Raw genomic sequence first — 17462 nt, 5'->3', positions numbered from 1 at the left:
CACTAATGTGAAACCAGACTTCATTCGCCCCAATGGAAAGCATATTTACACTGTCTGAATCGTTCCCTATCCCCTATATAGTGCACTATGTGCCATTCATCATGTAGAAAATAGTAAATGTGTGAACAAGTGACCGATTTCAGCCGCAGCTTCAGTGTCTATTTATAATGTAGGGGGCGGGACACTACAGATTCTTGAGAGCATTTGATTGGACAGAAAGTCTAATGAGAAGCTGAAGTGCAGAGTGATGTCATCAAAATCATTGATCCTTATTGGCGGAATTGAGAGACTGTAAGTTTTGAATGCTTATATCTTCTAAATATGAATTTTGTCATTGCTTTGGAGCACACTAGCTTATAGATAACAGTAAGGCTTACATATTCATACTAAAAGCTAAAAAACTTCATGGGGACTTTAAGATCTCTTCTGAAACTCCATTTGCATTCAGTCTCATTGTTGAGCATACATCGGTTGTACACTCGTTATTGAGATCACATCAAGAGACCAGAATATCACAGACCATTTTGACTTTGACCAATAATAGACCACATAGAACACCTTAGAATTGTGGTGGCTATAGTTTTGCACCGTGCACTCACTTTTTTTTTTTTTTTTTAGAAAAGTATAAATCTACATTTTCTATGAGCCTGTGTTTCAAGGACATGCTTCAGTTATGCAAATCCAGTGTCAATCAAATAAGTCACTGTCTTATGTTAGGACACAGCGGGACTGGACCACATCCAGAATATGAGCTTGTGCCTAGAATCAAGACATCTAGGCTGAATAATGTAAAATAAGCAGTATGTGGAATAAAGGGCTGGTAGTAATGTGCCGTGAGGGTGGATGATTTGGCCCCCAGATGAACTCTGTTTGTACTCACAGAGTTTTATTAACATCTGAGCAGCTTTCATTTCCCCTGCAGAATAAGATATTACTGCCCTGTCAGAGCCGAGGTCAAATAACCGGCCTAAAACAAATCATTTCTAAGGCGATTGCCTTAAAACTAAGAGCATTCTCTTTTATATATATAAAAATCAGGTCGGCATTTAATTGACTGAGTTTTGAGTCTAGTGAGTTTTACAGATATTATGCAAAAATTAGTTGCTCTAGCACTTTATGGATACCAATGAAAGGATAGACAGCATGTATATTTTTTCTTTACTGAAATATTGAGAAATACAGACAGTGAATTCCAGATAAAACCAACAAGATCACCTACATTTGCTCACAGATAAATGTTAATGTTAATAACTTAAGGTTAATTCATTTATATATTTATTCAGGTCACAGTAGAAGTGATAGTAAAGAGTTCATGGTGAAATGTCTTATCACTGTTATCAAATGAGTCTTTTCTCTTTTCAGTGTCAGCAAGAGGCATTTGCACTGATTCTGATTCTCAGTTTGTGAGGTTTTTAGTCACTTTACTGTGTAATTTAACTATGTATTTAAAGAGAAACAGCAGATTTGGCCGAACTACAGTATGGAAGACCGTGGGGAGTTTGTTTGAAACATTTTGAAAACAGTCATTATTCTTGCTGTTGTGTTTGGTGGGACAGAAGTGGTACACTTCACCTTTAAAGACAAACAACAGCCTCGGGCACCTTATGGAGAGTATAGAAATGATCAGCACTGCTTATAGCTTATAATAGACAAAACCCTTTTTCCAGCTGATAGAAGGTCAAGCAGGTCCTGTAAAAAACAAAACACATGTTTCCTTGTGTTTACATGTCTTTACATGGTATAATTAAATATTTTTGTTGTTTGCTCCCATTAAGATTAGAATGGAGTAATCTCTTCAATACAACATCTGGGCATTTGCTTAGAAATGAAATGGTTTTTGCAAATATAATCCAGTGTCCCTGGATGCTGATGCCAATCCTTTAGCTGAAGCAAGAGAAGCTTTAGAATGACAGCGTACCCAATTGGCATCTTTATATGAGCCTTTGTCTATTGTGTCAATGTCGGATGTACTTACAGAGTAAGATTATGTACAAACATGTTGTTTAGGTGATTGTTTGTTTCAATGAAAAAATAAACTTACCAGTAAATGAAAGTCATTTAAAAGGGTCCTATTATGTTTTTGTTTTTTTTACATTTTCAACTTTCTTTAGTGTGTAATGTTGCTGCTTGAGCATGAAAAAGGTCTGCAAAGCTAAAAAGCAAAGTCACTCCAAAAGGTGTTATTGTCTATATCAGTGTCAGTGTTTCTGAACTCACTGAAACGCCTCCATTGTAGTCTTGAGTTTTCTTCCGGGAACAAACATGTCATAATATTCCTCATTTAAATAATTCCCGCCCAAACGCATTAGCAAAAAACAAAAGGGGCGGGGCCTTGTTGAGTTGCGTTAGTTGTTGAAATTTGCCATTATGGGAAGGGACGTGGCATTTCCCAAACACACTCAAAGCAGTTGACCAATCACAACACACTGATTCAGCCGACCAATCAGAGCACATTGTGCTTTTCAGAAGGAGGGGCTTCTTAGAGACAGGAACTAAACAGAGCATTACTGACAGACTGGGAAGAGAGGAGCTGCAACAATGGAGAATATGGGGAAAATAAATGTTTTTTTTGTTTTGTTTGTTTGTTTGTTTTGTTTTTAACATTTATCATGAAAACCTATTCTAGTAGAGCCCAACAACAAAATCAAGACTTTGAAAAAGGCCATACTAGGTCCCCTTTAAATGGCAGGTTTTTCTCAGAGCGTTCACTTTCACTTGTGTTTTTGGACAATATAAAACTTTTGATCTTCTAAACATGACATGAACTGTGTTAAAGGGTTAGTTCACCCAAAAATGACAATTCTGTCATTATTATTCACCATCATGTTGTTCCACACCTGTAAGACCTTCATTTATCTTTGTAACACAAATTAAGATATTTTTGATGAAATCCGATGACTCAGTGAGGCCTGCATTGACAGTCACAGTTCATGTGACTACAGTGGTTCAACCTTAATGTTATGAAGCGACGAGAATACTTGGTAACACTTTAGTATAGGGAACACATATAAACTATTAACTGTGACTTTTCCCTCAATAAACTCCTAATTTACTGCTTATTAATAGTTTGTAAGGTAGTTGTTAAGTTTAGGTATTGGGTAGGATTAAGAATGTAGAATAAGGTCATGCAGAATAAGGCATTAATATGTGCTTAATAAGTACTAATAAATAGCCAATATTCTAGTAATATGCATGCTAATAAGCAACTAGTTAAAAGACCCTAAAATAAAGTGTTACCAAATACTTTTTGTACGCCAAAAAAACAAAATAACGACTTTATTCAACAATATCTAGCGATGGGCGATTTCAAATACAATGAAGTATACAATGACATTATTTCAAATAATGAAGCTTTACAAATCTTTTGTTTCAAATCAGTGGTTCGGAGCGTGTATCAAACTTAATTAATTACAGAATTTTCATTTTTGGGTGAACTAACCCCTTAAATGACAAATGCAAAACTGCCTTGCAATGGAGTTTGATGTTATCATGTATCAAGGGTGTTTTTTTTAATTTATTTTTTTTTATTTAATTTTAGTTCATTTTTAATTAGATTTGAACATTTTATCAATACCTTTGGGTATTAAATGCATTAGAAGTATATCATCAACACTTCTCTTCACTTATCCACCATCATTTTCCCTTGCGATGCATTCTGGGAACATCCTTTGTCTCAGGAGTGCTTTCTAGGTAGGCAGCTCACTAGAAACAAATCTAACGTTTGTCCTTCTTGTTGGGGGAGGGAACAGCTTGACTTATTGATTTATTTCTCTAGATAGTAAATAGAGATTATATGCATTGTAATCGCAGGATGCCCTGCTGTGCCACTGATGCCACTTCATTGGTCAGTGGGTTATTTTTCACCCAGGTCACTCATTGATTCTCCTTTGACCTTTATTTGTCTGTGTATTTCTGTATGCATGAATCCAGAGAACTGGCTCAGTCACTCCATAATCTTTATTCTAATGGGTCATAATCTGTGCTTGTCATTCAAATGAACACTGGAGTGCTTATGTGACATGTACAGCTATAAATAAGTGTGAGCAGTAAATAACCTCCTTTATTCATACAGATTACATCTTTTTAAGCCTGTAATTGGAAGTGATGTAATTAAGAGATTGTGGAGAGTGGATTTCTGATGTTGTTTGTCTCACAGAAAGGACATCGTGCATCATTGCCAGAGTTTGATTGGCGAATGCTTTTCAAATCCAGTTCAAGTCCTGACTTTGATTTGAGGCAGAATTGCAGTTTTGATTGTGATAATAGGCTTGGTTAGAGATTTTAGAGATGGATGAGTTAGGCTCAAACGTAAGCCAAAAAGAGAGGCAAGCAGCACTTTTCTCAATTAAGAGGATCCGTTTGTGCGTGGGAGAGAAAGAAGGAGAATCATGAATTATGAAAGAACCATGTCTTGTCATATCAGAAGTCTGTGGATGTGCTGTGCCTGTTGGTTATTGCATTTTAGCAAGTTTATATCACTGATTGTTTGGTTCACCGCTGGAAGCTGCAAACCCTCCCATTAGATATTTTCTGATGTTTTCATCAAATATTTCTCAAAGTTGTAAATAAAATTGTTCTACTTCAAAATGTGATGGTTAGTTCAAAGTGTTACTTGGCGTTTCTATGTAAGTATTTGTGAAATTTAGTAGCAATTGAGTAAAAATTGTTTCAAAGTAAATCCTACACCAACATTTTTTTCAGTGTAGATGATATTTAATTTGATATTTAGCTCTGATTTACCACAAGGAACCAAATATCAGTATATAACCAACATATTTCAAGTTTTATTAAGTTATGTTTTTGTGGTGCTGTTTGCCAGAATTAAAATGTACAAACCCGATTCCAAAAAAGTTGGGACACTGTACAAATTGTGAATAAAAAAGGAATGCAATGATGTGGAAGTTTCAAATTTCAATATTTTATTCAGAATACAACATAGATGACATATCAAATGTTTAAACTGAGAAAATGTATCATTTTAAGGGAAAAATAAGTTGATTTTTAAATTTCATGGCATCAACACATCTCAAAAAAGTTGTGACAAGGCCATGTTTACCACTGTGTGGCATCCCCTCTTCTTTTTATAACAGTCTGCAAACGTCTGGGGACTGAGGAGACAAGTTGCCCAAGTTTAGGAATAGGAATGTTGTCCCATTCTTGTCTAATACAGGCTTCCAGTTGCTCAACTGTCTTAGGTCTTCTTTGTTGCATCTTTCTCTTTATGATGCGCCAAATGTTTTCTATAGGTGAAAGATCTGGACTGCAGGCTGGCCATTTCAGTACCCGGATCCTTCTTCTACGCAGCCATGATGTTGTAATTGATGCAGTATGTGGTCTGGCATTGTCATGTTGGAAAATGCAAGGTCTTCCCTGAAAGAGACGACGTCTGGATGGGAGCATATGTTGTTCTAGAACTTGGATATACCTTTCAGCATTGATGGTGCCTTTCCAGATGTGTAAGCTGCCCATGCCACACGCACTCATGCAACCCCATACCAACTTGGGTTGTCCTTGTCCTCTTTAGTCCGGATGACATGGCGTTCCAGTTTTCCAAAAAGAACTTCAAATTTTGATTCGTCTGACCACAGAACAGTTTTCCACTTTGCCACAGTCCATTTTAAATAAGCCTTGGCCCAGAGAAAACGCCTGCGCTTCTGGATCATGTTTAGATATGGCTTCTTTTTTGACCTATAGAGTTTTAGCCGGCAACGGCGAATGGCACGGTGGATTGTCTTCACCGACAGTGTTTTCTGGAAGTATTCCTGAGCCCATGTTGTGATTTCCATTACAGTAGCATTCCTGTATGTGATGCAATGCCGTCTAAGGGCCCGAAGATCACGGGCATCCAATATGGTTTTCCGGCCTTGACCCTTACGCACAGAGATTGTTCCAGATTCTCTGAATCTTTGGATGATATTATGCACTGTAGATGATGATAACTTCAAACTCTTTGCAATTTTTCTCTGAGAAACTCCTTTCTGATATTGCTCCACTATTTTTCACTGCAGCATTGGGGGAATTGGTGATCCTCTGCCCATCTTGACTTCTGAGAGTCACTGCCACTCTGAGAGGCTCTTTTTATACCCAACATGTTGCCAATTGACCTAATAAGTTGCAAATTGGTCATCCAGCTGTTCCTTATATGTACATTTAACTTTTCCGGCCTCTTATTGCTACCTGTCCCAACTTTTTTGGAAAGTGTAGCTCTCATGAAATCCAAAATGAGCCAATATTTGGCATGACATTTCAAAATGTCTCACTTTCAACATTTGATATGTTATCTATATTCTATTGTAAATAAAATATAAGTTTATGAGATTTGTAAATTATTGCATTCCTTTTTTATTCACAATTTGTACAGTGTCCCAACTTTTTTGGAATCGGGTTTGTAAATTGTTTTGATAGTACTGAATGTATATTTCAGAGAATAAAACATTCAATTGCATTCAATTTCCTCTGTGTCATTCCAACTCAATATCTTGTGCAATATGGTTCAAGTAATTCAAATTTCAACTCTTAAATGTGAAATTTGCCAATCCCAGATAAATCTCTTGGTTTCGTCTCAAATGCTGGACAGCATGTTCATCTGGTTTGCTGCGTCCTGAAACAAGCACTTTGTTCCTGCAGACTACAGCTAACGATGCAATTCACACAAATTGCTTTTTAATGAAGACTCATGACATCTGTAATTGCTTTTAATGGCTATTATCTAAATGTAACTTGGAATGAAGAGGTTGCTTTCTTGGAATCTTTAAAAAAAATGTGAAGGAAGCATGAAATGTCGAGGTCCTTATAAATCACCATAAGTGTCAGTAGAAATGCACTTATTTGACACTGGCTTTAACACTTGCTGGCATGAGAACATGGAGAAATGTTGACCTTGTATCCATGTTTCCAGCATTAACTTGTTTTTTGGAAATAAACAGACAAATGCACCAGGAAGATGATAATTCCATGCATGTCTGATGGGCCCTTCAACTGGCAGTTAATAAGAATTAATGACAAGCTTAACGCTGCGACGCAGTCAAGAGAGGAAGATCCAGGGTTTGCCACTAAGTAGGGAGGTCACTTCTTTCTCCAAACACAAGCACTTTTCTGCAGTAACAGACGGGTCAGTTCAAGGACAGATGATGCATTCGTGATAAGAACTGAACCTCGAAGCATGTGCATGATGTGTGGTGCATGGAGGAATTGGAAAGACTTCTTATTTCATGCAACAATTATATCTTTAAAGGAACAGTGCATAATTTTTGAGATAATGATTAAATTCCAATATGTTTCCCAAATAGTTGATCTTCCACTGGTGCACAGACTCATGCTATTGATTGAGCCAAACACAATAGAATATTATTGGAGTTTTGCATTGGCAAACACCACTCAGTAAATATATAAATATAATATGCAATACTGTTTACAAACAGCAGCTTTTAAATCTGTTCTTGACAGCATTTGCAGTCCAGTTTAATAGATGTCACTTCCAGTTGAACTCACAATTTACATCTGGCACAATTATTCTGACATCTCACCTATTATAAGATGTGGCATATCAAAGCCAAATGATATTTCACATTTCCAAAGAACCTCCAGTAAAAACAGAAATTAACTCTAAAAACTGTCAAGATATCAGCAGTATCAGATTCAAGCATGCAAAATATGAAGAAAGAGAGGATATGGGTCAGAGCTTGCTGTTAAAAATATTGTGTGACAGATGATGGTCACACACTTTCACCCAACAGGAGGTTTCCCTGGCTCTCTGCAGGATGGCATGATGGGACGTTTGCAGGAAATAACAGGCCAAATGAAGGTTAATAATTGGAGAGGAACCCTGCTGTTAATGCTATGTGACAAGACTGGAAAGCACACTGTTCAAGCATGCCAGAAAAGATAAGATAAGATAAGATTAGATAAGATAGATAGATAGATAGATAGATAGATAGATAGATAGATAGATAGATAGATAGATGGATGGACAGACACAGAAAGATGGATGGATGAATGGGACAGACAGACGATGGATGGATGGATGGATGGATGGATGGATGGATGGATGGATGGATGGATGGAACGACAGACACGGATGGATGGATGGAACGACAGACACGGAAAGATGGATGGATGAATGGGACAGATAGACAAACGATGGATGATGGATGGATGGATGGAACGATAGATAGATAGATAGATAGATAGATAGATAGATAGATAGATAGATAGATAGATAGATATATAGATAGAACGACAGACACAGAAAGATGGATGGATGAATGGGACAGACAGACAAACAATAGATAGATAGATAGATAGATAGATAGAATGGGTGGATGGATGGATGGATGGATGGAGCGACAGACACAGAAAGATGGATGGATGAATGGGACAGATAGACAAACAGATAGATAGATAGATAGATAGATAGAATGGGTGGATGGATGGATGGATGGATGGAGCGACAGACACAGAAAGATGGATGGATGAATGGGACAGATAGACAAACAGATAGATAGATAGATAGATAGATAGATAGATAGATAGATAGATAGATAGATAGATAGATAGATAGATAGATAATCATTGATGGATGGATGGATGGATGGATGATGATGGATGGTAGGATGGATCATGGATGGGATGGATGGATGGATGGATGGATGGATGGATGGATGGAACGACAGACACGGAAAGATGGATGGATGAATGGGACAGACAGACAAACGATGGATGGATGGATGGATGGATGGATGGATGGATGGATGGATGGATGGAACGATAGAACGATAGATAGAACGATAGAACGATAGATAGATAGATAGATAGATAGATAGATAGATAGATAGATAGATAGATTGGATGGATGGAATGACAGATACAGAAAGATGGATGGATGAATGGGACAGACAGACAAACGATGGATGGATGGATGGATGGATGGATGGATGGATGGAACGACAGATAGATAGATAGATAGATAGATAGATAGATAGATAGATAGATAGATAGATAGATAATCATTGATGGATGGATGGATGGATGGTAGGATGGATCATGGATGGATGGATGGATGGATGGATGGATGGAACAACAGACACAGAAATATGTATGGAACAATGGGACGACTGATGGAACGACAAACACTGAAAGATTGATGGATAAATGTAACAGACATACATCAGGACTGAAGCACACACTGTTATATAGGCAGCTATGCACTATTTAAAGTTTCATGTCACATGAAAGTTAATTAATTTTTTATCTGTTTTGTGGTTTAAATGTTCTTGAAAACTGGATTAATGTCCAGTTGTATTTAGGTCACTGTGCTTTTCTGGACTGACCCAATAAATAAACTTCCTGCCATACCACTGAGAAACAGAGATGAGGAAAATGTTGATCTGAGGTTGCATCACTGGAATTTCTTTTGGCCTCGTTCAACTTTAAAAATAAAGCACACGCAACCGTAACAAAGAAAAAAAAAATGTTTAAGAAGAAAGCCATTTGCTGGCCTTAACAAAGGTCTAAAGGGGTTTAAATGGGGTTGTTTTCTTAGTGGGGAACAAAAGTGCTGTAGCTGAACTGAAAAGTTGGGAAATAATGTTGCACTAGTCATTTTCACAGCAGTCCCATGATGCCACAGGAGCGGAGACTCTGTCCTAATCAGGTCCCTGAAGAAAAACTGCTTTTGCCCATGGTGACTGCAGCCACAGCTTCAGGAAGAAATGTGTTAGCAGGAATACAATATGAACTAATTTTTCAATCTTTGCAAATAATGATCGCAGTTCCAACAACACTAACCATTTGTTAATGTACACAGTAAATAATTTGAGCTCACTAAAAGTTTAATTGCTACCTGTGAAAAGTGGTAACAACCTGCAGTGATAAGTTTAGTGCACCTTTTCGACCGTTTTAATGTAATTATTGATGCAGAAAATTGAGTAGAAATAACAGAAATTATTGTGACAAGCTAAATGGATGAAGACAAAGATGTTGTTATATGCTGTAGAGAGCCGCACAATCAACAAAAAACTCCAGTGAAGCTCTTGAAAAAGCGTACAGGTCCCTACAGAGAATGAGCAACACATTTTGCCCCCCTCCACTCCACTGACCACACACTCGCCAGACTAAGATGCTTCACTTTCACACTCCTTATTTAAAAACCACACAGAAGCTGACAAATCATGGCCACGGGGGAGAAAACTAATTCCGCTGCATCTCGGCACACTGGAGCAGGCATCTGTTTCTCGCACCTTACAGCTCGGCGGCCTTTACAGAGTCCATGCAACAAATACAATTATCAGCCGGCAATGCCTCGCTGCGAGCTTTGATGCCCAATAATGGGCCTGTGCGGCAAGATTAACTTTGTTTTATGATGCAGAACATGAAGTTATGAGGCCTGATTTTACTGCCTCGAACACTGTAATTATTAAGGAAAGGTAAATCATGAAAGCAATGATGATGACTTCAGTGAAATGCCACTAGAGAAGTTATTTTTGAAGAGAGCACCTTTCACCACTAATGATAAATGTGAGGCTGAAGTATACAGCAGTTCTGCAGAATTACAAAACTTGCACAGATTGAATTATTCATGGCTTTGATCTGTTGTATGAACAGGTGTTGCAGTATGTCTGTGAGTACTGTATTGCATACTACAGAGGCTTCAATTTGGACACTTAAAATGCCCCTATTATGCTATTTTAAAGGTTCTTAATTTTGAGTCTTCAACAACAGGTTTACATGCATCCAAGGTCAAAAAGCACTTTAATTTACTCATAACATACACTGCACATCACCTCATTTCTTAAAAAATCTGAAAACGGTTCTTTCGAAGAGTCAGTCTCTCTAAACCCCGCCCTCCTGAGAGCCTACTCTGCTCTGATTGGTCAAATGGCCCAGTCTGTTGTGATTGGTTAACCACTCACAGTGTGTGTTGGAAACAAAACGTCCTTTATCATATCTGAATTTCAGCTCCGGATCTTCTTCAGCGCTTGATACACAGTGATAGGAACAGTAACGATGCCGTTGTTTTTTCTGTATCAATTCCAGCCCAAGTCCTTATCCGTTTGAAGTGCAGCAAAGTGGATTCGCAGCACAGAAAACAGCGTCTTCACAACATGTCAACAACACGAACCAAACTCTTCCAGGCCTCAGCTATAAATGCTTAGTTCTGTCATGAAACTCTAGATGGCGCAGGCTGATTGGTCCTTAATGCAAGCTGATGATAATTAGAGCTTTAACTACTTGGTACAAGCTGATTGGTCCATGTCACATCTGCAGCCAATGAGCTTGTTGCTCATACATTTAAATAGCCGGTTACATTCACTTCAGTTTGCAGTGCGCTTTCAGAGTTTGTCTAAAACCCACCACCTTCCCTAGCTCCACCTGTATCTGCTATGGTTTATTGATATATGCTATTTGTGCAGCACTATGTCTTACTCGCAGCAGTGTATCGACATATATATCGGCAGTAGCAAGTTCCTGTACTTGCTCTGCAGCAGCAGCAATAATCTACAACGACAGCAATAATCTACAGCAGCAGCAATTTAGCTGCGGATCTATTCCACCAAGATCAATACATTAACTTTGCATTATCCGTTACCATACTAAAAATCTTCAGAGAGTTGTCATGATTGAAATGAATTTCAGCTCCGGATCTTCTTCAGAGCTTGATACACAGTAATGCAAACAGTAACGATGGTGTTGGTTTCTGTATCAATTCCAGCCCGAGTCCTCATCCTTTTGAAGTGCAGCAAAGTAGATTCGCAGAGCAGAAAACAGCGTCTTCTTGACATGTCGCCAATACGAACCAAACTCTTCCAGGCCTCAGCTACAACTACAGTGTTTGAGGGCAGTACAAAGTAGACGTCATTCACGGGCAGTTAATGAAGACCACAGGCTGGCATTATGCAAATTTGTTACATTGTTGTGGTATGTAACAGGAAATGAGCCTGGAATTACTGCACTGTAAAAAAGAATTGTTGGTTTAACTTAAAAAAGTAAGTTACCTGGTTGCCTCATTTAAATTAAAAAAATTGAGCTAATACAATGAAGGCGATTGGTTTAATCAACAGAGACTCTAAATATTGTGTTATCTGAACAAAATTAATTATCTAAGTTGATTTGAAAAAAAATGTTGTGATAACAAATCATGAAAATAATTTTTTACAGTGTGAAGACTCATTTTGGCAGTAACTTTATTTGTCATGCACTTTGATCTTTACAACTTTGTAGATCTTTTACATTCACAAACAGCTATATTACACACTGCATGAAAGGTAAGAGTAAAAAAAAAAAAAAAAAAAAACTTGAAAAAGAAATCTCTTGCCATTGGTCAGTTTTTCACGGGCAAGTTCACTACTGTAAATTGATTTACAGTACAGAAAAATTACCATATAATCCTTTGCCGTTTACAGTAAAATACTGTTCAAATTACAGAAATCCGTTACAGTGTACTATTCCAAAAAGCATAATAGGCGCACTTTAAGATACATTTAAAGATATTTGAATGTCATTATATAACAAAATATTAAACCAAGTGGCATTTACTGTATATTATTTTAAAGAAATCTCCTGCCTTTGAATGCAGATACAGACACTTGATTTGATATTTTATTATCTTATGCAATTAAATATAGACATAACTGTCCCAATCATTTTTTGTGGCCACTGAATGTGAAGGTTTGAATATTAGAATATTAATATTATTGAAAAGTATGTAGATTTTACATGACAGTAATGTGTAGGTAATGTGTAGGTTCCTTCTTCTAATTCTTCTTCTTCTTCATGAAATCACAATGTCCTAAATGTAATTGAGGATTGATTTTTTAGGTAGGTTTTAGGTATATTCAATTCACTAAGAGAAGTGTGTGGAATTATTATTATTATAGTTTTTTTCTTATAGGCAATATTTCTTATCGCAAACAGAGGAAAAGTGAAACTCATTCGAGTTGCTCTTCTTAAAGGTCAGTTTCAATTCTGTGACCATGAAAGCTTTTCATAACAAACCCTTAACCATGACGGCAGTGCTGGAGACAGAAAACACAGTGAGTGCTGTTGGGACACGTCTAATCAGTCCTGGAGCTTCCATGTAATTATTCTGGGACTGCTGTACCTCATTCCTGTGGCCTTGTTGAAGACTGCGGCCCTCCGATTGGGGTAGATGGGGAAATGATTAAAAGGGCTTTTTGTGCTCTATGGAGCAAAGCTAAATCAATCCACATTGATGTATCACCAGGGTGTAATTAGCATGAGTCTACAGAGCAAAGCCGATCATTTAGGTTGATGTGAGCAGGTGTGCCCCATCTGAACACTGCATCAATGAAGAATGGCCCCTACCTCCAAATCTACATACATTAACACTTCTTTGTGCTAAGACCGTCCCTCGTCACCCCTCAGCTGGGTTATAAACCCGCTCTCAGGGCACATAAACACACCATAGTTGCCATCTTAATCAACTACAAAGACTTTTACCATGTTCTTTGTTTTAGGCTGTTATGCACAATCCCAGTTTGAGTGTATGAATGTCTTCTTCTTCTTCTCCTTCGTTTTCTTCGTCTCCTTCTTTTTTTATTCTTTTTCTCCTTCGTCATCGTCTTCTCCTTCTTTACTCCTCCTCCTTCTTCTACTTCCCCTTCACGACTTCTTCTTCATCTCCTCCTCCTTTTCTCCTTCTCCTTCTTTGTCGTCTTCTTCTTCTCCTCCTCCTCATTCTTCTCCTTCTCCTTCTTTGTCGTCTTCTTCTCCTCCTCCTCTTTCTTCTTCTCCTTCTCTTTTGTCTTCTTCTTCTGCTCCTCCTTCTCCTTCTTCATCTCCTCCTCCTCCTCCACCTTCTCCTCCTTCTCCTTCTTCTTCTCCATCCCCTCCTCGTCCTTCTTCTCGTTCTCCTTCTTCACCGTCTTCTTCTCCTCCTTCTCCTTCTCTTGTCGTCTTCTTCTTCTCCTCCTTCTCCTTCTTCATCATCTTCTTCTTCTTCTACTTTTCCTTCTTCTCCTCCTTCTCCTCATTCTCCTCCTCCTCCTTCTCTTTCTTCTCCTCCTTCTCCTTCTTCGCCTCCACCTTCTTCTTCTTCTTTTCCTTCGTCGTCTTCTTCTTCTTCGCCTCCTTCTCCTTCTTCGTCATCTTCTTATTCTCCGTCTTCTCCATCGTCTTCTTCTCCTCCTCCTCCTTCTCTCCTCCTCTTCCCCCCTTCTTCATCTCCTTCTTCTCCTTCCTCTCCTTCTTTTTCTTTGTCTTCTCCTTCCTCTCTATCATCTTCCTCATATAAGATAAAGACAAAGGAGGAGGATATCCTCCTCCTTTGTCTTTTTCTTCTTCTTCTCCTCCGTCATTTTCTTATTTATCTTCTCCTCCTCCTCCTCCTCCTTCTTCTTCTTCAGTGATCAGTGATCTTCTTTTTCAACTGTTTCTGCTTATAATGATAATCAAATTGAGCGATAAGTGTTTACTATAGTGGTCAAATTGTTTGGAAAAATAATATTTTAGCACCAAGAATGAGCATTGTTTGTATTTGTAAAGAAACATTATTCATAAGTGAAAGCAGCACTTTGTGTGCTTTAAATCACTGATGATGATAATAGCAGCTTCTAATAATTGAGCACCAATAATAATTGAGCAGCAAATCAGCATATCAGAATGATTTGTGAAGGATCATGTGACACTGAAGACTGGAGTAATGATACTGAAAATTCAGCTTTGCATTACAGGAATAAATTACATTATATAATATGTTCAAATAAAAAACAGTTATTGTAATAATATTTCACAATATTACTGTTTTTACTGTATTTTTGATCAAATACATGCAGCCTCGGTACACTTTTGGCCAGAAGTGTATTTAAAAAAAAAAAAAAAAAAAAAAAAATGCAATGGTATTTTCCTCAGCTGCTTATTTTTGTTCCCAGAAATATTTTTCAGCTGTTGATGTTCATAATGATAATATGATGATAGAAAATAAAATTTTAGTTTAATACTCAAGAATGAGTATTTATATATGTAAAGAAATAGTATTTCCAAGTGAAAGCAGCACTTTTTATGCTCTAAAACATCACCTCAAGCAATCAAAACAAAACATTATTTTGCAGTGAATTATTTATATCACTTCTTTTCTCTTTATTTGTCATGCATTGTTTTTGTTGGGTTTTACAGATTGCACAGGAAAGCCAGAGATGTCAGGGGAGTGTTGCCGCTGTAGGAGGTGTGCGGCGAAAGCAATGTTCAAGGAGCAACATAGAAACATACTCACATTAGTGCTGTTGCCAGGGAGATTGATAGTCCCCGTAGAAACGTTGCTGGCAGTAATCAAGGATGTGATGTTCCCGCATGCTAGAACAACACTGAAATCACAGAGGGCAGAGAAACACAGCATTATCCTGCTACAGTGACGCTTTTCTTTGGGTTTGAGTCAGCTGAGGATGCTGCAGGGTCGGGATGATTTCATTCCTTTACTGTCGGCGGATTCGCTTCAGATGCGCTTGTACAGGAATGCTCGCTAACACTTTATTTTAAGGTGATGTAGTTACACGTTACTACATGTACTTATTATAGTAATAACAGTAAATTATGCATAATTACAAGTAACTAGCCCTAAACCAAACCCTAACCCTAACTGTAACTCTAGTAAGGACGTGTAGTAAATTAATAGTACTAGTTAGTACTGATTTGAGTAAGTACAATGTAACTATGTCACCTTAAATTAAAGTGTAACCAAATGCTTAAACATTTGACACCTCATAATGACTAGAAATCATTAGGCAGGTTTATTTATAGGCTATTTATATTTCATGTATAGTGATAATTCAAAGTGTTTTTTAAGCAGATTTTTGTCTTGTTTTTCAGTAAAAATAGCTAAGCCTTCCTAAAACAGCATTTTACAAAATAGACTTGCTTGAAATGCAAAATTGTGTAAGGTATTAAGATTTTTTTATTTTTATTTTTATTTTTATTTTCTGAGAATATATTTTACATTAGGTTAATTTTTCTTACTTCACTGGCAAAGATAATATACAGGTGCATCTCAATAAATTAGAATGTCATGGAAAAGTTCATTTATTTCAGTAATTTAACTCAAATTGTGGAACTCGTGTATTAAATAAATTCAATGCACACAGACTGAAGTACTTTAAGTCTTTGGTTCTTTTAATTGTGATGATTTTGGCTCACATTTAACAAAAACCCACCAATTCACTATCTCAATAAATTAGAATACTTCATAAGATCAATAAAAAAAAGGATATTTTAAACAGAAATGTCAGGCTTCTGAAAAGTATGTTCATTTCTATACGCTCAATACTTGGTTGGGCCTCCTTTTGCATGAATTACTGCATCAATGCGGCGTGGCATGGAGGCGATCAGCCTGTGGCACTGCTGAGGTGTAATGGAAGCCCAGGTTGCTTTGATAGCGGCCTTCAGGTCATCTGCATTGTTGGGTCTGGTGTCTCTCATCTTCCTCTTGACAATACCCCATAGATTCTCTATGGGGTTCAGGTCAGGCGAGTTTGCTGGCCAGTCAAGCATAGTAAAACCATGGTCATTGAACCAGCTTTTGGTACCTTTGGCAGTGTGGGCAGGTGCCAAATCCTGCTGGAAAATGAAATCAGCATCTCCATAAAGCTTGTCAGCAGAAGGAAGCATGAAGTGCTCTAAAATTTCCTGGTAGATGGCTGCGTTGACTGTGGACTTCAGAAAACACAGTGGACCAACACCAGCAGATGACATGGCAGCCCAAATCATCACTGACTGTGGAAACTTCACACTGGACTTCAAGCAACATGGTTTCTGTGCCTCTCCACTCTTCCTCCAGACTCTGGGACCTTGATTTCCAAATGAAATGCAAAATTTACTTTAATCTGAAAAGAGGACTTTGGACCACTGAGCAACAGTCCAGTTCTTTTTCTCCTCAGCCCAGGTAAGACGCTTCTGACGTTGTCTTTGGTTCAGAAGTGGTTTGGTACGTGGAATGTGACAGTTGTAGCCCATTTCCTGAAGACGTCTGTGTGTGGTGGCTCTTGATGCACTGACTCCAGCTTCAGTCTACTCCTTTTGAAGCTCTCCTAAGTTCTTAAATCGGCTTCGCCTGACAATCTTCTCAAGCCTGCGGTCATTCCTTTCACTTGTACACCTTTTCCTACCACACTTTTTCCTTCCAGTCAACTTTCCATGAATATGATTTGGCAGAGCACTCTGCGAACAGCCAGCTCTTTCAGCAATGACCCTCTGTGGCTTACCCTCTTTGTAGAGGGTCTTGACGATCGTCTTCTGGACAACTGTCAAGTCAACAGACTTCCCCATGACTGCTGTTGGGATTACTGACCTAAACCCAGTATTTATACCCTGAGAATGGTAATTTAACAGAACTTAAAATTAAATATTCTAATAATTTGAGATACTGATTTTTTGATTTTGATGAGCAGCAAGCTGTAATCATCAAAATGAAAACAAAAAAGTCTGGAAATATTTTACTTTATGTCTAATAAATC

At 37.8% G+C, this 17462-nt stretch overlaps 2 protein-coding genes across 2 annotated transcripts; both read right to left on the bottom strand.

Annotated features, from left to right (window-relative positions):
- Positions 1–11932: 11932 nt before the first annotated feature.
- On the bottom strand, positions 11933–13916 carry LOC127517803 (uncharacterized; the record flags this gene model as incomplete). Its single annotated transcript, XM_051903895.1, has 1 exon — positions 11933–13916. A coding segment is annotated over one exon (282 nt), but the record flags the coding sequence as incomplete, so codon positions are not given.
- Positions 13786–17108, bottom strand: LOC127518136 (uncharacterized). The gene is made up of 2 exons (XM_051904499.1): positions 15230–17108; positions 13786–14395 (listed from the first exon to the last, which is right to left on the bottom strand). The coding sequence occupies exon 2, from the start codon at positions 14245–14247 to the stop codon at positions 13960–13962; it is 288 nt and encodes a 95-aa protein (XP_051760459.1). The 5' UTR covers positions 14248–14395; positions 15230–17108; the 3' UTR covers positions 13786–13959.
- Positions 17109–17462: the final 354 nt, after the last annotated feature.

This window comes from Ctenopharyngodon idella, chromosome 8, assembly GCF_019924925.1.
Source record: "Ctenopharyngodon idella isolate HZGC_01 chromosome 8, HZGC01, whole genome shotgun sequence".
In the NCBI taxonomy this organism is placed as follows: domain Eukaryota; kingdom Metazoa; phylum Chordata; class Actinopteri; order Cypriniformes; family Xenocyprididae; genus Ctenopharyngodon; species Ctenopharyngodon idella.
The sequence above is the reverse complement of the archived record's forward strand: the minus strand, read 5'-3'. Positions and strand labels throughout refer to the sequence as shown.

Coding starts and splice junctions, on each gene's coding strand:
- LOC127518136 (XM_051904499.1), bottom strand. CDS start 14,247: ATGAGGAAGATGATAGAGAGGAAGGAGAAGACAAAGAAAAAGAAGGAG.